Source organism: Bufo bufo, chromosome 2 (genome assembly GCF_905171765.1).
Source record: "Bufo bufo chromosome 2, aBufBuf1.1, whole genome shotgun sequence".
NCBI classification, from domain to species: domain Eukaryota; kingdom Metazoa; phylum Chordata; class Amphibia; order Anura; family Bufonidae; genus Bufo; species Bufo bufo.
Window position 1 is genome coordinate 617634582 of NC_053390.1, and position 20309 is coordinate 617654890.

General features: G+C 41.4%; 1 protein-coding gene across 1 annotated transcript in view; it reads left to right on the top strand.

Annotated features, from left to right (window-relative positions):
• LOC120991721 (UPF0462 protein C4orf33 homolog) overlaps nt 1–18955 on the top strand; it is a 125770-nt gene extending 106815 nt beyond the window's left edge. The window contains exons 3-6 of the mRNA XM_040420507.1: nt 3021–3081; nt 11190–11241; nt 15588–15787; nt 18309–18955. Coding sequence (XP_040276441.1) covers nt 3021–3081; nt 11190–11241; nt 15588–15787; nt 18309–18399 — 404 coding nt within the window. The 3' untranslated portion in view covers nt 18400–18955. The remainder of the gene's footprint in view (nt 1–3020; nt 3082–11189; nt 11242–15587; nt 15788–18308) is intronic.
• The last annotated feature ends 1354 nt before the right edge of the window (nt 18956–20309 follow it).

The window sequence follows — 20309 nt, forward strand, 5'->3', positions numbered from 1 at the left end:
CTCAGTTCCAGTCACTCTTCAGAGATCCTACTTATATAGCTTAGACCGTGTAATGGATCTCTGTGTCTGTCCCTTAACATGGTCAGTCATACACAGAAGAGGAAAGTCTCCAGAAAGTCAGCTCATGAGGTGTCCTGACTCATTTCTGATGGCAGATGTTGGGGTAAAGAAGGATTGGGCATGTTGGACTGCAACATTTCTGATCCTTGTTCTCACAGGAGATAAGCTGCTCCCAGACAATGAAGCAGTTCATTCCCCTTTCCCCAATGAAAGACAAGTCAAGCATACACTAAATGTATATGGAAGATTCAGGAATAATAGTTGTTGACCCAACTGGTGTTCAGCTATTATTGAAGATGTATGGCCAACTTTAAAGGGGTTCTCAGCTACTGATATTGATGGCCTATCCTAAGGATAGGTCATCAATATCTCATTGGTAGGGCTCTAACACCCATCACCCCGCTGATCAGCTGTTCCGGGCTGCCATGGTGCTGATAGTTAGCAATGTACGGACGGAAATGGAAGGCTCCGTACACTGTGTAGTTTCCAGCACCAACATACTGAAGCTCAGCTCCCATTCACTTGAGCTGCAGTACCCCGACACGGCCAGTACACAGTGTACGGAGCTGTCTGCCCCCAGCTCCATATATCGTATAGTTACAATTGCAGTGGAAGCCCGGAACAACTGATTGGCGGTGGTGCCTTTTTTCGGACCAACACCAATCTGATATTGATGACCTATCCTGAAGATAGGCCATCAATATCTGTAGCCTGGAAATTCTCTTTAATGCCCACCCCCTCCTATAGTCCAGCCTGAAATATTGTTTGTGAATAAGCAGTCACAGAAACACTTATATAGCTGATAAAAACAATCTGATTTTAATTTAGTTCCAACAAGAGAAAAGTATAATTTCATTAACACCGAAACTCTTCGCTTCAGTCTCTTCAAATCAGTCCTTTATATGTCACTAGACAATTTCTCTGTTTTCTTACAGAGTATTGCTCTTCAATACTACTTACAGAGTGAGTAGCATCTTCCTCTCTAGTTCTTTTTCCAGTAGTATAGGCATAGAAATCCCAGAAGATATATATATATATATATATATATATATATATATATGTAATGCATGATGAATACATTCAATTAACATAATTCTTCTGAATAAATAAGCGCATGATGCACTATTTTAGGTTTTTAATGTAATTTTTATGGCATCAAGTTTAGATATATTGTTCATAGGTAAACATTCTCTACCAGTTTAGTACATAGGTGGATTTGAGCTTGTCATTTGCATTTTTTATGAGGCTTATATTATTTAAGAGTATAAAAAACAATAACAGTATTCCTGCTTCATGGAAAGACATGCATTATTTATTGCCACAAAGTAATCTTTCTACCATTTCAGAAGTGTCACAGACTACCACCATTTAAAACATAGCCTTTAATGTACTATTAAAAAAGTATATATAACCCAGATGTGACCAAAAATAAAACAATAAAATAAAAAACGATATTGCAAAACTCAAAGATATAAAAGATAGGCCTGGGGAATGGGCAGCAGATAAAGGGGATTTCTGACCCTGGAGCTCACCCTATTACTCGATACCCTGCCTAAGGGCTGTTTCACACGAGCGGATGCCGTGCGTGACATCCGCTCCGTGAATGACAGCCAAGACCCGATGCGGACTGCAGAAGCACGGAGCATTAACATGATTGATAATGCTCCGTGCCTCTCTGTGATCTCTTTACTACGAAATCACAGTGAGATAAAGTTGTCACTGTGATTTCGTAGTAAAGAGATCACAGAGAGGCACGGAGAATTATCAATCGTGTTAATGCTCCGTGCTTCTGCAGTCTGCATCGGGTCTTGGCTGTCATTCACGGAGCGGATGTCACGCACGCCATCCGCTCGTGTGAAACAGCCCTAAGAACGGAATAGCCGCCCCGATAGGGGAGATCCTTTGTCAGGAACCTCTTATATCCCCTAGGATGGCCCTGGTCAAGGGAGAGATCATGCTGACCTTCAGGAAATGGTAATTACTCGCTGCAGCCAATAGCTAGCCTCAACAGTGACCTGTCCCCAAGCAGCACATGACCCAGCATTGATGTGCCGCTTTGGGGCATGTCACTGCTGAGACCAGTCCTTGACTGCAGTGGCTAGAAGTAATCTGGTAGGGACCGAGAAGACCTCCGACCAGAGCTGTTGAGAACAGTTCACTATGATTCTTCACTTGGTACCATAGGCTACGGGGGCTACTGGAAAAGGGACCAAATCCTGGAAAAACCCTTTAAGGGGCTAATTATACAGGTACATTCCGGACATATCTTTCTGTATTACTTACATGTGCCTCGGGCTAACTGACCCAAACTCACAGCATCATAAGGATCTATGAAAACAATGTTACATTTATAATCCATTTATTCAGAGTTTGCAGAGTGCTGTTGCATTGTGTGTTTGCTTCTGTCTTTCCGCCACAGCGATGCGCACCAGCACATTTCTTTTCTTTTATAGGATGTGTTAACTAACTTGTTTTAGCATTGTACATATGCGGGGAACACCCATATTTCTAAAGCTGTTTTCAGTTAGAGCACCGTATCGTTTCCTACACACACAGCTTTGCTCCTGGCTTTTTTGGGCCAAAAACAAATAAAATCATGCATTATCTGCGGCTGGCAGTGTTTGCTTAAAAACACTGCAAAATACCACACAAACTTTCATGCCTCCATAGTGTACCTTGGGACATGGAAATGGTGACTCGTAGGGAGGAAACTGTATATTCTCGTTAAATCAAGTTATTATAAAGTGGCAAACAATTTAAAGGGCATCTGTCAGCAGTTCTGTACCTATGACACTGGCTGACCTGTTACATGTGCGCTTGGCAGCTGAAGGCATCTGTGTTGGTCCCATGTTCATATGTGCCCGCATTACTGAGAATAATGATGTTTCAATATATGCAAATGAGCCTGTAGGAGCAATGGGGGCGTTACCGTTACATGTGTTGCTTTCTTGTTTTTACAGTTGTCGAAGCGTTTTTCCTAAATTCTGAGAAGGAGCAGTATCTAGAAGTCGAACTTGGCCCGTAAGTTCATTTTTTTGTATTTCTGACCTTGCGATGCAGTCTGTGTCAGTGAGTTGTCCACATCCGCGTTCTAAAAATCTCCATTGTTAAAGTGTGTATTCACATGAGGTGGTAATGTGGCGGCACAGCCATATGTCATTTATATAGTTTTACCAGAGTTCAGTAATGCTGCACCTCTGTCCTACATCTTCCTTCTTTTACTGTGGAATCCTTGTTGTTACATCTGTGTATGGCTCCAATTCCTGGGAGTACATCCATCATTTAAGGACATTAGTTGTACATCCCATAACAGTGAGTAATAAGCATTAGTCAGTTCTAAAGAAGGACATTTTTCTGTGCTCTTATATATCTTAAAGGGGTAGAGAAAGTTAATACAAGGCACTTACTAATGTATTGTGATTACCCATATTACCTCCTTTGCTGGCTGGATACATTTTTTCATCACATTATACACTGCTCGTTTCCATGGTTACGACCACCCCGCAATCCATCAGTGGTGGTCGTGCTTGTACGCTACAGAAAAAGATATCGGCCCCTCTATTGGCCAGGGCTGTGGGAGTCCTGTCCTGGCCACGTCGTATCTGTGCTGCAGTGGTGTTCGTAATCCCTGGATACGAGCAGTATATAATGAGATGGAAAAATTAATCAATCCAAGAAAGGAGGCAATATGGACTATCATAATACATATTAGTGAGACAACCCCTTTAAGCAGTAAGAACGTAGTAAGTCTGGGCCATTTCAGAGGAGAGATGAAAGGAGACAGCGGCACTCACCAATTCCAAGGTGGAATTGGTGAGTGCCGCTGTCTCCTTTCATCTCTCCTCTGAATATACCATTGCGTCTACCTCAGCAGAGCACCACCGTATCCATTTGCTGAATCACATTACCCGTGTCTTCCCTGCAATCCTGCATATTGGTCAGGTGTAGCAGTGCCGGCAGCGCTTTCTTCTCCTGATTGTCTCCAAGTCTGGGCTATTTACCTCCTTAGTGACCAGTCACATTTTCCTTTTTTTAAGTACATGCAGCTTCAAAAGCTATAACTTTTATTTGTTCAGTTATTTAAATACTTTTTTGGTCTTTTTTCTTGTGATGCACAAATTTAATATTTTTATATTTTTTAACTTATGTTCCCTTTCCAGTCTTTAAGATATAGGGGATATTAGGGGATATATAATTTATGGACACTGGGTGTGGTGCTAGAAGCTGCTGTGTGGGCTAGTGGTTGTGTTTTTTTTTACACATTGTGCCTACCACCCCTTCTCCCTATTAAGATCATACAAGTCATTTGGAGGGCATTTAACATTATATTTGTTTTAATTCTAGTTTCTCCTGTAACTGGTGCTGGCATATTAGCCCCACTTATATGAGGAATGCAGCCTTTTGATATGTACTGCAGAGCTGATTTAGGTGTGCTAAGACCTAGCAACTCCTGCAGTTAGGCTACTTTCACACTAGCGTTTTTTGCGGATCCGTCATGGATCTGCAAAAACGCTTCCGTTACAATATTACAACCGCATGCATCTGTCATGAACAGATCCGGTTGTATTATGTCTTCTATAGCCAAGATGGATTCGCCCTGAACACCATTGAAAGTCAATGGGGAACGGATCCATTTTTTATTTTGTCAGAGAAAACGGATCCATCCCCATTGCTTGCAGCGTTATTCTGTCCGCGATGGGTACGCAGCTAAACGGAACGGAATGCATTCTGGTGCACTCCGTTTCGTTCAGTTAAGTTTTGTCCCCATTGACAATGAATGGGGACAAAACTGAAGCGTTTTCTTCCGCTATTGAGATCCTATGACGGATTTGGATTTTGTGTAAATTTGTGTTCAAGAAGTCATACAAAATAAGTATTGTCATTTCAGCAGTTTTGTACCTATGACACTGGCTGACCTGTTACATGTGCGCTTGGCAGCTGAAGACATCTGTGTTGGTCCCATGTCCATATGTGCCCGCATTACTGAGAATACTGATGTTTTAATATATGCAAATGAGCCTTTAGGAGCAACATGGGCGTTACCATTACACCTAGAGGGTGTGCTCTCTCTGTAACTGCCGCGCCCTCTGCACTTTGAAGAGAAAACATAATCATGCTTTCTCCTTTTTATCCTGTTACCTCTTGTGAAAATGTAAAATGAGGGGCTTATGCAACATCTTAGTGGAGGAAATGAAATTTTTTATTTTTACAGCCAAGTTTTTCTAAATTCTGTTAAATGCCTGTGGGGGTCAAAGTGGTTAGTACACCTTTAAATAAATTCCTTGAGGGATGTAGTTTCCAAAATGGGGTCACTTTGTGGGTGTTTCCACTCTGTGGAAAGGTCAGGGTCTCTTCGAAGGTAATATGGCGACAATTTACAACAACATATGGGGTGGTTCTGTAAACCGCAGAATCAGGGTAATAAATATTGAGTTTTGTTTTGCTGTTATACCTTGCTGCCTTACAGGAAAAACTGGATTAAAATGTAAAATCTGAAAATAAAGTCACATTTTTTTTATTTCACCTCCATTTTCCTTTCATCCTTGTGGAACAACTAAAGGGTTAACAAAGTTTGTAAACTTAGTTTTGAATAACTTTAGGGGTGTATTTTCTAAAATGAGGTCATTTATAGATGGTTTCTACTATGTAAGCCCCACAAAGTGACTTCATAACTGAACTGGTCCTTAAAAAAAGGGTTTTGGAAATGACATTTTTTAAAATATTTTAAAAATTGCTTCTAAAATTGTAAGCCTTCTAACGTCCTAAAAAAAATAAAACTTACAAAATGATGAGAAACATAAAGTAGACATATGGGGAATGTTAACTGATAACTATTTTATGAGGTATCACTATCCGTCTTAAAAGCAGAGAAATTCAAATTTAGAAAATAGCACATTTTCTGTTAATTTTTTTTATTTTTTTATAAATAAAGGTGAAACATATTGGCTCAAATTTACTACTAACCTGAAGTACAATATGTCATGAGAAAACTATCTCAGAATGGCTTGGATAAGTTAAAGCATCCTAAAGTTATTACCATAGAAAGTGACACATGTCACATTTGCAAAAAACAGCCTGGTCTTTAAGGTGAAAAATGGCTGGGTCCTTAAGGTGTTAACATGCCCTTTATGTAACAAGCACAGGAATTGAGTGTTATTCCAGAACAGAAGTGGTGGTAGTGGCACTGATGAGAGTAGTAGTACTCACGGTAGCACTCCTCACTCTGGCACTCCCTGGGCTGTGCAGTGATGGGAGGACGTACCCTTTCTTCCCTTGTGGCACACCCTGGACATTTGGGGACTCCTGCCTGGTGGTGGCTGAGGTGACCTTTATGTTTGGTAGATGGTTGTAAGGCAGGAGGGCAAGTGTTGGCGGGCCGGAGGATGGATGGTGGAGTCAAAGACCAGGTCCTTTTAGTTCTAGTAAATAAAGTCTCTCTTTACTGAGTACATTATGAAGGTTGTAGTACATATGCAAGCAATAGGCACAGTTCTGAGGTGTATGACAGAGGAAGATTCTCCCAAAGGTTGTATATAAGAGGTGGCAATGATGATAGTAGTCTTCCCTGAGTACTCTCTAAGTACACTTTGAAATCTTCTCAAATAACCACAGGTGTGCAATTCCCATCTTATTAACACTTTCTGCAATGCCCAGGCTTTGGAGGCAGTTCTTAGATCCGCATGGCCAGTCTGTCTCAGAATAAACCATTCCACAGGCATTAAAGTCTATTGCCATACATGAGCATTTACCTTACTGACTTAGGCTTCTTTCACATTAGCATTAGGATTGTCCAGCAGGCAGTTTATGTCCGGCCACCTCCCACCCTGGCAACCTCATTCCAATTTTATCACCCTTTGGGATTCACAGTGCACGAATTTCATCTCAGTAAACATTTTAAAGTGGTGAACCTTAGTATTAATCATTAACAGTAAATTACAATAATAAAATATTAACCCTATAGCAATGATCTGTACACGTTACCATGCCAGAGTGACAGCCTGTATCGCAGCGAGGGGAGTATTAAAGGAGGGGACCCAGTATTAAAATGTGACGTTGCCTCAATATATACCCTGCTGCAAAACCCAAAATAAAGGGTGCACCACCTTGTTTGGGTGATCATTGACTAAGAACCACTTGCAGTTTAAACTATCTCTACTCAATCACATTGTTTTCCTGGTCTTGTTTTTTTGTTCTTTTATTTTTTTTCAACTAGTGTATATGGTATATCTTTATGTGACTCCAGTTTATAGTTTACTCTGCACTCAGATTTTTTAGAGGCCACATTGTCCGTCTATAATGGTCAATCACATTGTTTTCCTGGTCTTGTTTTTTTGTTCTTTTATTTTTTTTCAACTAGTGTATATATCTTTATGTGACTCCAGTTTACAGTTGACTCTGCACTTTTTTGGAGGCCACATTGTCCGTCTATAATGGTCAAAAGCCAAAAATGTGTCCTCCTACCTAGTCATCACTAGGGGGTTACAGCAATCAGATTCCCAATGATAAAACATGGATGGTATATCTTAGTGCTCATTAACTAATTTAACTAATTTGGGGGGTACAATCTCTCCTTGGTGAGAGTGCCTTAATCAGCGTGTGGAGGCTTATAGGCCATACATGCTCCTCTTCTGGAAAGAAAGGGATGCAAATGACCTTTTAACAAGAACTGCCTCTAATGCCACCAGATATAAGGCAGCTATCCTATAAGTCAATGTTCGACCGTTTAAATAGGCCTTGAGACATGACTCGGATATTAAATAAGCCAGCACCTCATCTGCAGAACATTGACTTATAGGATACATCTGGTGGCATTAGAGGCAGAGCTTGTTAAGAGCTTATTTGCATCCCTTTCTTCACAGAATTCCAGAGGAGCACGTATGGCCTATAAGTCTCCTCACGCCGATTTAGGCTACATGCACAGGTGAAAAAAAATCTGTTAAAAACAGATAAACTGTCCATTTTTAACTGACTTTTTTTCACTAATGCCTCTCTGAGAAACAGACATTAAAAACTGTCTCATTTAATTTTATGGGAGCAATTGGTCAGTGAAAAGCGAGCGAGACAGAAAATGTGCTATTTTTCTTTTTATCCGTTATTCACTGGCCATGAAAAAATACTGTCGTGTGAATAACCCCATAGACTACCATTGGTCTTAAAACGGACGTGTGATTTCCGTTAAACAAAACGTCCATCACATGTCCGGTTTTTACTGTCATGTGCATGTAGCCTAAGGTGTTTTCCACGAGGATAGATTGTACCTCCCATATCCTGACTTAGGCCTCTCACCCAATTAAGCCAGTACTGATATGAGGGGCAATCACCCTGAAACAACTTTCTGCAGATGAGGTGCTGGCTTATTTAATATCCAAGTCATGTCTCAAGGCCTACTTAAAGGGTCGAACAATGACTTATAGGATAACTGCCTTACATCTGGTGGCACTAGCAGCAGAGCTTGTTAAGAGCTCATTTGCATGCTTAACTAATTATGGTCACCAAGGTATACTAGTTATGACTTTTTGCGACATTAGTATTGTTACATATATTTTATTAACAAATATCTTTCATTTGCTGAATACATAATTTGGCGTAGGGTGCTGACAATTTGATGCAGTAGTTAAAGCCTTAAATATATAACAACTTCCAAGTAGTTCCATTTATGCCTTTTATAATCACAAATAATAAACAAGAGGATAAAGTGACCGTAACCTGGTTACTCCATATCCCATTTAACAGAAAAAATAGAATTATTATTTTTTAATGGGCTGATTGTAGGTCGCAGTGACAGAAAAGCTGCTTTAAAATAAATAAATAAATAAATAAGAAAACAAATTATTATATTTCACTATTTGTGTGAGAATCCAGACAGAAAATGCTGAACATTTTGTTATACCTTTTTAAGTAATTTTAATTTGACAGATATATTGGGGGTCATTTACCAAGCTGAAATACGCCTAAATTACTAAACGGTTAGTTGTTCTGCTATCTGCGACTTTGCCCTGCTCACACCAGCTGTAAAATTGTGGCGGGGAAGGGGACGGCCTGGCAGGCCAGTCTCATTCAACATTTTCTATGCCTGTTTTAGGCGTAGAAAATGGTCTAAATATAAGACAAAGGCACTCCATAACAGACATATTTAAGCATCACTTATGGGTGCCATGGTATTCATATGCATTTACTTCCCCCAGTAGTAATGACACCACCATAGTGGCCCTCAGTAGTAATAAAGTCCCCAAAGTGTGCCCCAGAAGTAAATGTCCACTTATAGTACCCTCAGTAGTAATAAGGCCCCCATAATGTGTGCCAGTAAAAAATGCCCCCTTTTAGTGCCCCCAATAGCAGTTATGCCCCCTTATAGTCCCCACAGTGCTCACCCCATTATAATAATGACTTGATCCCTTCCCCCAAAAAAGTTGCCCAACAGCATGCTGCCAAAGAAGAATAACAAACTCAAATACTCACCTCGATGCCTTTGCAGCCCAGCTCAGATGGTGTGATGATGATGATGATGTCATCACGCTGCCTGCGCCCGCTTCTGATTAGCTTCAGGCCTAGTACCTGTAGAGAGAGTGAAAAGTGAAGAGAGGGGCAGGGAGACATCGGCTCCGTGCCCTAACACAACACTTACCTCTTTCACCATCCCCAGGACAGCGATACAGTTGAATATCAAGGGGATCCTAGCGACCAGCGGTGATGCAATGCTGGATGCTATGGCAGTCCTGCTTACCCCTTAAGGTATTTGTACCGCAGGTTGAGAACCACTGCTCTACACTGTAATACAATATTTAGTGAAATATACCATCATTTTTTTCTGCATGTAATTGGACCCATACAGAGGATAGTTTAGATGTAATAGTGTCCCACAGGCCTCTTGCACACGGCCGTTGAGCGGCCGTTCCCCAATTTGCGGTCCCCAATGCACGAGCCCCATCCGTGCGGCAGCCGCGACGGATCCAGACCCATTCAACTTGAATGGGTCAGTGATCGTTCCGTACCGTGATGCGGGGAGCACACGGCCGGTGCCCGCATATTGCGGACCCGCTGTTTGCGGGACGCAATACGGGCTACGGCCGTGTGCATGGGGCCTTAAAATTGGCCAAAGAGTGCTTTTCCATGTACTGTCATTTTCCAGTATGGACAAAGCTGCTGCAGAAAGCACATATGCATTGCATTACAACAGGTAGTTGAAAGCAATGCGGCAGGATATCAGAGACATTCTGATTTGTGCTTAGCGGACAATTACTATACCTGTGAAGGCGCCCTTACTGTCTATGGCTTGAAAAGGGAATAGCAATAATGTACTTATATTATGGACGTCTTTTGAGTCCTAGCAGAGTAAAGTTCTATTGTTATATATATAATGTTTTCAAGTCCCTCGGAGGCATTAGCGCATTAGAATGGTTAACCGATACCAAATTCTACTTACAATGCCTACATTCCTGCTGAGGGTGCCTTTTTTCCATGTGGATTTTTCGTGTGGGAAAACCCACAGCGTAAAATTGTACCAGCAAAGTGAATGAGATTAGACAAATCTCATGTACACTTTGCTTTTTTCTTTCGTGTGGAAGTCGGCCTACCGTGCGGATGTTAAAATCTGCAGCACGCCAGTTGTTTGTGCGATTCTGCACCTTGTGTAGAGTGGTTTTCCCCATAGACTTCAATGCTTATATTAACAGAAAATCTGCACCTAAAAAATGCACTAAAACCGAGATAAATATAGTAAATTTATGTGCCTTTTTTGTGTCGTTTTGTGGATTTTCGGCACAGTTTGCAGGTACATTGACTCCTTCTAGGGCGCCCCTAGAGGAGCAAACATAACAGGTTTAAATATGCTGGTAAGAAATAGCCAGAGATTACTGTGCACTGATGTCTGGTGGCTCGCATTCCCTCTGCAATACATTGAATCAAAGCTTTTTCTTCCGAAGAGTAACAGAGAAGGCTGCGGCAGGAAAGTATCTCTTGACTACCCGTACAGCACTGGCTTAGTATTATGCAGTTGTGCAGGTGCCGCTGTGTGCGCAGTGTGAAACAATCATAGCTGCATTACATGTCTCTCTCCTCGCTCCTAGAATTAAGGTACTTATACTAGAAATGACTCCGGTACAGACTGCTGTGCATTTTTATTTTTGCAGACACGGGCATCATTTGGTGCTACTTCTCTCACATCGCAGAAATATTTGGAAGGTAAGTAAGGGTAATGGTTTTGCTGAGTCTCAAATCCTGCTGAGCAGCCTGAAACGTGGCTCATAAACATTTAAAACAGCTGAAAATCCGATCCTCAACACGGCACTGCAGAAGAGCAAATGAGCTACCTGGAGGATCGTCTGCCTTCTCGTTCCTCGTCCTTTCAGCCCTAGTCTTTCCCTGCCAACTGGCATTTAATAAAATGAAATTTCTAATTAAAGCTGGCATGTTCTGCACAACACAGTTGTCAGCTATAAAACAGGAGGGCGGGCGAAGATTAGGGATAATACAGTTTAGAAACCTTTAGCTTCCTCCTTTCTTCTTAGCTCCATGAATAATTAGTGGTGATTTGCCAAATTTAGAATGTTGCTGCGCTCTACAGCTTTTGGCTTCATCACAGGATGATTATATCTAATTGATAATTTGAACAGAGTGTTAAGTGCATCTGTATAACCCCATAAGTAATGGGAGCTTGATATGCATTGGTGGAAATTTAATTTGAGTGTGTCTGACTAACCGCTACCAGTATGAACCGATACAAAAAAGAGGAAACAATATGTAAAATAACAGGAAAACCTAAGGCCACAGATGTAAGAGTTTTGTTCAAAGGGTTGACCACTTCTTAATGGTTTTTTTTTCTCCAGAATTTAGCATTGATTGGCAATCTTTAGGATAAGTCATCAATGTTTAGGGGTCCAGCCACTTCTCCACACAGCGCATCTATTTCCTTGCATCTGTCTGGTACTGTTGTCCAGTCCTATTAGCTCCATTTATTTGGATGAGGCAGACAGCTAGTGGAACATAAGGGCGCTGCTCATCATCCATAACAAGGGTCCATGGGCTTTTCTTGCACAGGGCTTCTGCTGTCCATGTGAGACAGTACATAAGTCTAATGTACTTCTGACTTTATTTCCTGAGAGATAGACTTTATCACCTGAAAATGATCTAGCCAATGGTTATGTTAATAAATAACCATATGATCAGAATACCTCTTGGGCCTTAGGCACACAGAATTGCCTTATACACAAACCATATTTGGCAGCATACAGAGTGGCCGCAGGGCAGTATTATGAACCTGTAGCCACTACTTTTGTGGCTTCTTTTTGCAAAAGAAAGGTAATTTATTTTTCACGCTCCCCCGTTTGAATGGAGCGGCAATTAAACATTTGCGTTATTGCTCCTTTGGTGCTGCCTGAAAAAGCCAAGCGCTAGCACATCTCTGGCAGTCCTATAGAGTTGAAATGGCACCTGACCGCAGGGGACACCTGGCACCAAAGACTGCGATCAGCAATAACACCGATCGCAGACATTTCATCACTTAAATGCCACTGTCAAATGTGACCACAGCATCTGAGAGTGAAAAACCCTGGAGCCATTTGTATCAGAGGTAAGAACGCCTTCCCTCGTTAACATATATATATATTTTTTTTTCTTTTACAATGGAACTCTATGGTGAGTGCATGCCACTGTATGGCATCAGTCTGAGGCATCCATTAACGTATACGTGTTTTGTATACGTTAAACGGATGGCAAAAAAGTGATGTGAACGCAGCCTTAAATGTCTAATTTGTCATTTTATGGTCACTTCACCACCCCTAAGGATAAAATTGAATAGAAAGTGATCAAAATGTCAAAAAAAGAACAGCTCCATAGGTGCAACTGTAAAAAAAAGTTTTGGGAGTCAGAATATGACAATGAAAAGAAAAAAATTAAATTCTGCAAAGTTTTAATTTGTTTTCAGTATTAAAATACATACTATAAAATCATACTGACCCAGAGAATGAAGGTAACAGGTCAGTTTTACCGCATAGGGGACACTGTAGAAACAAAACCCTTAAAACTGTGGAGGAATTGCGTTTTTTTCCAATTCCACCCCATTGGTAATTTTTTTCCAGCTTCCCACTACATCATATGCAATATTCAAAGGTGCCAGTAGAAAGTACAACTTGTTCCGTAAAAAACAAGCCCCCACACAGCTATGAGAACGGAAAAAAGTAATGACTCCAGGAAGGCAGGGAGTTAAAAAATAGAAACACAAAAACTGAAAATGACCCGGTCCTAAAAGGGTTATAGAAGAAATAAGTTACCAGTTCTATATATTAAGTAGGAAGGGTTAAAGGGTAGAGAACCTTCTAAATATAAAATTCTAGCTGTTGCTTTTTTTAGTGGGTTGTCCAAAATCATGAAGAATTGGGTCAAAGGTAAGCAATGTTATTAAATAACAGAAGATCAATAGTAAAATAGGGCCCCAAATGCTGAAATATCGTCCTAAGAGCAGAGTGCTGCACCACTGATCACCGCTGATGCTGCAATGGTCTTATAGTGAGTGAATAACATTACTATACCGTTACTGAATAAAAACCACTATAGAAAGTCCAATAATACCACCATGTAGTGACCATATAATGGTCTGATGCCAGATCTACACTCTGCGGATCATGTGAATGAATACAGTACAGATGAATCCACTGATTCACAGTTGATGTCTTTTCCAGCCATGATTTGTGTCAGCAGAGTATGCTGGCCCATTATTTTTCTAGTACCCTTCCAACCTACACCAACACTTGTGATGCTACCTCCAAATGTGTGTCGGTTACTATCCATTTACCCCTATTACTGTATCTCATGTGTGTTATACTACCCTCAAATACTGTATTTCAGAAATAATGGTGTCAGAACTACTGTATAGTGACCCCCCCCCCCCCCAAAAAAAAAAATATATATACAGTACAGACCAAAAGTTTGGACACACCTTCTCATTCAAAGAGTTTTCTTTATTTTCATGACTATGAAGGCATTAAAACTATGAATTAACACATGTGGAATTATATACATAACAAACAAGTGTGAAACAACTGAAAATATGTCATTCTAGGTTCTTCAAAGTAGCCACCTTTTGCTTTGATTACTGCTTTGCACACTCTTGGCATTCTCTTGATGAGCTTCAAGAGGTAGTCCCCTGAAATGGTCTTCCAGTCTTGAAGGAGTTCCCAGAGATGCTTAGCACTTGTTGGCCCTTTTGCCTTCACTCTGCGGTCCAGCTCACCCCAAACAACCTCGATTGGGTTCAGGTCCGGTGACTGTGGAGGCCAGGTCATCTGACGCAGCACCCCATCACTCTCCTTCATGGTCAAATAGCCCTTATTTTCAAAGTTTTCCCAATTTTTCGGCTGACTGACTGACCTTCATTTCTTAAAGTAATGATGGGCACTCGTTTTTCTTTACTTAGCTGCTTTTTTCTTGCCATAATACAAATTCTAACAGTCTATTCAGTAGGACTATCAGCTGTGTATCCACCTGACTTCTCCTCAACGCAACTGATGGTCCCAACCCCATTTATAAGGCAAGAAATCCCACTTATTAAACCTGACAGTGCACACCTGTGAAGTGAAAACCATTTCAGGGGACTACCTCTTGAAGCTCATCAAGAGAATGCCAAGAGTGTGCAAAGCAGTAATCAAAGCAAAAGGTGGCTACTTTGAAGAACCTAGAATATGACATATTTTCAGTTGTTTCACACTTGTTTGTTATGTATATAATTCCACATGTGTTAATTCATAGTTTTGATGCCTTCAGTGTGAATCTACAATAGTCATGAAAATAAAGAAAACTCTTTGAATAAGAAGGTGTGTCCAAACTTTTGGTCTGTACTGTATATATATAGTGTCACATAGACAGCACCCCTGAAAAAATTAAAGGAAATACAGTAAATAGTTCATCGAAAATATAATACTACCCCAGATAATAAAAATTCATTGTGCCCTACACAGTAATACTACCGAAACACAGTAATAGCGTCTCTCTTAGGCCAGTAATAGTTTGCTTCTTAGTGACCCACACAGTAGTAATACTCCCTTTGTACCCTCTAGAAAAATAATGAAGCTGGGAATTTTTATTGTGTGGGGACACAAAGAGGGTTTTGGGGCAGAAATGGGGTATTATTATAATACTTCTTCCCTAAACAGTAATAAATGCTCTTCGATAGGACATAGTAAGTGCAATGTGAAGAGACTCCTAATTTAGGCTGCAGGGCAATTCAGGATAGAAATAAAATGAAATCTAGTGTTCTTCCACGTAAACTGAAAATCATATCTGAAAATGTTCTGTCTGCTCTTCTGGTTTAAGTAATCTTAATCTAACATATTCATCTCTGTGCGTGGAGTATATGTTGTATTCCGGGAGACGGTCCACTCAGGAGCACTGTGTGCAGGCATGTTACATTTGTCTTTGTCAGGCTGAGATTTTGTCCTTCACGCTCCAGCGTTCAAGGCCTGTGTAGTAATAATGCCTGCCGCTGTTTCTGTGACCCCCGAGTGTATAATATCCTGTATTCATTTCCTGCACAGGAACGTCTGCCACTGTCCTTTCAAGCGTCCATATCACAGGAGACCTGGGAAGGCAGAGCGTGTATACCTTGGGAGTACTTTCCCCCTTCAGTTGACCGATTTAATGCCTACGCAATTCATGGCTCTGGGCTGAAGAGAACGTACGAGGCACTTTATCCTGTCCCTGAAAAGGAAGTACAAGAAGGCCAGCAACCTGACTTGTAAGTGTTCCAGATACTGATGTGGACTTCTGCTTTCTTCATGTGTGTACAATGGTCTGAAGGCAACACAAGTAACAAGGGAAACAAAAGGCACCGGAGGAAGAGACATACAGCTACAGGGAATGCTGGGATCCCTGACTGGTGACATTGCAGTCGTCACATTGTGACCAGTTTGTAAAAAAAACACCTTTTAAGCTGCGTTATTAGGAAGTAGTAAAAGTTGTCAAGCAGCGATGTGATTATTGTAGCACTAACCAAAAGAAATATATAATAAAGGTGTTAAATAATGTCCCCGCAACATAAGGTCCACATTGCAGACTATAATGAGATGTCCATGTCAACACGTTCAAGAGATTCTTTTCCTATATTTTCTGTCTTTGTAAAAATCTTATTATGACAGAGATAATTAGTGAGATCTACCGAGCCCATTTGAGAAGCAATTTAGCCATAAAATGAAGTCCAGTGTAAATGAAGACAGAAACTGATTGCTAGCAACCCTGTTTGAACTGTTGTAACTAGTAGCCAGGAACGTGACAGCGGCCAAGCTATTTAGCCTTGTATTTTATCTTAGGCACATCTGCCTTCTGTAGCATATAGCATCTGTCGTCTGTCAGGTACCGTTGTGACAGATCAATCACAGCTCAAATTAAAGGGGCTGTGCAGCGACTTATATTGATGATCTATCCTCTGGATAGGTCATCAGTATCTGATCGGCTGGGGTCCAACGCCCGGGACCCCCGACAATCAGCTGTTCCATGTGAGCACCGCCTCCTGTTCATTACGCTGCACTTCGTCTCAGAAGTGCAGTCTAATGACGAGTACCCGTTCCATTCACTTGAATGGGGCGAGTACTTGTAATTACACCACGCCGCCGCTCTACAGGAGACGACGCATCATGTAATGACTAGAAAGAGGCGCCAGTATAGAGTGCTGCCTCCTTCTCAAACAGCTGATTGGCGGGGGTCCCGAGTGTCGATCAGATATTGGTATAAAAATCCCAAAGAAACCCTTTAACCCCTTCCTAATGTAACTATTTTCCTTTTTTTTTTTTGTTTTCTTTGTTTGCTAACTGCTTTCCAAGTGCGCAAATGTTAACGTTTGCGCTAACATTTAATATTCCATCTGATAACTCTGATCCCAACCATTTAACCCTTCAGATGCTCTGGTCATTAGCAACCACAGCATCAGAGTGGTTAAGGTAGGGGGGCAATCTTGACTAGCCATGGGAGTAGGGATTGCAGGAAGTTGCTATAGTTATGCCTCTGTCTTTATTGGTCCTAAAGGTCAAAGTAAGCCGTTTCTACAGTATCTGCCAAAATGAACTCCTAACAGCAGTTACTGTGAACTGTAATATGGCAATTACAACCATAAAAAAAGTTATGATCAGATGATTTTTTTTTTTATTACAGACACAAGACAAAATTTGGCAACGATTCCAGAGAGCATAGAAATATAGGGGGTAATTTATTAAGATCGGTGTTTTAGATGCCGGTGTTAATAACCCTGTGCGCTGGCGGTGTATCCGCTGAAGTTATGAAGAGGCACCGGCCAGCGCCAGTCTAAATGTAATCTATCTTCCTTGCTGTCTCACCTTTAGACCATTTTCTAAATCAGGCCAGCCCGTCCCCTTTCCCGCCCACCCTTTGCCCACATTTTTAGACCTGGCGTGAATGGGGAAGACTAGCAGATTTCAGCGCAAAAGTTATACGCCTTATATTTGCGTATTTCTGGATAGTAAATGACCCCTATAATTTTCCCGAATGAAAAGTGTAGTAACATCTACCTAGGGTCTGTATCCATCTCTCTTTATTTTTCTCTACAAATTGCCTCTGGCAGTATTCTTAGGCAGTGGATTAACAAGACATTTTTTAAGCAAGCTAAGGCTACTGGATGGATCTGCACAGATGGATCCATTCAGATAATACAACCGTCTGCATCCGTTCAGAACGGATCCGTTTGTATTATCTTTAACATAGCCAAGACGGATCCGTCTTGAACACCATTGAAAGTCAATAGCGGACGGATCCGTTTTCTATTGTGCCAGATTGTGTCATCCGTTTGGCTCAGTTTCGTCAGACGGACACCAAAAGGCTGCAGGCAGTGTTTTGGTGTCCACCTCCAGAGCGGAATGGAGACTGAACGGAGGCAAACTGAGGGGATCCTTATCTATTCAGAATGCATTAAGGTCAAAACTGATCCGTTTTGGACCGCTTGGGAGAGCTCTGAACGGATCTCACAAACGGAAAGCCAAAACGCCAGTGTGAAAGTAGACTAATGTCTCTAACAAGAAGTCCTCGTCAAACTGCACTTGATCACCCCTTCTCCAGCTGATAGCTCATTGCTATATATAAAAAACCATAATGAATTATTGTGAAATAGAGTACGTAGAATGTGAGTGAAGTTAATAATTTGTGTCGTGTTCACATCTACTGTACATTGTAAGTGAAGAGATGGCTGTATGCTTTAGAGAAATCACTTATATACTCAACAGAATGTGACCTGCATTCTCTTTATTTTATAGTCACCGGTTGGAGTATTTCAGGCCTTTTAACTTCCGTGTGTTGATGGGTGAAGAATGGAAAGAGCCTGCGTCCAGCCTCTGGAAAATGTAACTTGTTGTCACACCTACAGTACATTTATACTTTAAATGTCTTCAAATTATTCAACTCGGGATCCATTTAAATATCAGCCTCTCCACCTGTAGAAAAACAACCACATATATAAATATATACACCTGATATCATATGTCACTAATGTTTACTATATGGCAATGCTCTTTTATATTGTTAGATTCAAACCAGCACCTGGATCTGAATACTATTGCATGTAATTAAAAAATGATAGCTACTGAGTTATTCAATGTAATGTAGCTGTCTGGTTTGGAAGCCCACACTCAGTTCCATACTTTAACTGCCAGTAGCTGCAGCCAAAAGGACACACCTTCTGAGAAAGGACACGCTCCCTAAGCTGCCAGCGAGAAATAAATCTAGCAGAAACATTGGAGCAATGAATGGGGAGATCTGTGGATGCATGTGAGGTGCAGGGCTGGTTCTAGCTTTGTTACAAAGAGGTTATCATATACTAGATTATGGATGAATTTCATTTTTTACATTAATCATGGCATAACTCCTTTAAAGGAACCGTGTTTCAATAAAGACTACCAATTTCAAAATCTAGATCTATTTTGTAGCTCCGTTATTTATGCTTTGATAAAGGAAATCTACCACTCAACCACTGTTGGTCGATCATTTCCTTTGGGAATTCTGTAATGGTTTGGTTCCTGTGAATGACAGGAAAACAACTAAGGCTACTTTCACACTGGCGTTTCACGGATCCATTTGAAACGGATCCGTCCAAAAAAATGACTAAACGGAGACGAACGGAAGCCATTCAGACGGATCCGTACAAACGGATCCATCTGTAATGCGGATCCGTTTGTCACGTTGGTTTCCGTTTTTGCATCCGTTTAGCGGATCCATTTTGTATTGAGTTAGCATCTCAAAGTGTCCCCCCACTTTATGTATTCAGATCCCCAGGGTTGTCATTAGCTTTGAAGCATTTAAATGCTCCGTTGCTAAACTCTTGGGGGCCGGCTGGTTGAAATTCCAAGTCAGTCCGGTTTCAGCTCTGATCACGGACCACACCTTTCGGACTCTTGTACACGACTATATGCACTAAAAGATGTATAGTGTTCGTTAGTGGGCCGTATGTCCCAGATCGCCATTAATCGTGTGTACGGCAGTACAGAGCATCATGATGCTGTCCATGTTGTGCCGCACACTGGGCTATTGTCCCGCACTCATATGATCTATTAGTGCTAGACAATAGCCCCGCGGGCAGCTGGACTTGCACAGCATCATTGTAAACTATGATGCTGTGTACTCCTGTGCGCACGATCAATGCCACTACGGGACATATGGCCCGCTCACGGACCATATGTCCCGGAGGGCATACAGTCGTGTGCAAGAGGCCTTAACAGCAGTATGTCCCTTGCGTGTCCCTTGTGGTAATCACACTAGTTATGGCAGAGCGTCATCGGGAAATCATTAATCAAACTGTAAAATTACAATTTATTAATGAATTCATGATGATGATGATGGACCGTGACTCCCACAAGGGCTCATATGAAAGGGCACAAGATTGAACAATGAACAAGCATTTGCTTGTTCATGTGCCAATCAGAGGGTATACGATCAACAATGCATAATTTGCCATGACCCGTTCTCCCTAACATGATCTTAAACTCATGCAACTGCTCGGGCGTCATTGAGTCCATCAAATTGATTACGCTTAGCCCATAATGGTAGTTAGGGCCGACTCCGCCCCCTCACTGCAGCGAATCAAGTCAGCACTAAACTCGGCAAACCCTTCCAGAGTGTCGGAAACGACCTCTACAAGGTCCACATAATTATTTCGATTTGGCCTACCAGATCTCTGCCTGCTCACCAGGGCTCTCAAATTTGGCCGGAAACCTAAGAGCCTTTGTTGAGCAAAGGGATCCGGTAGGGGACCCGGATTGTCC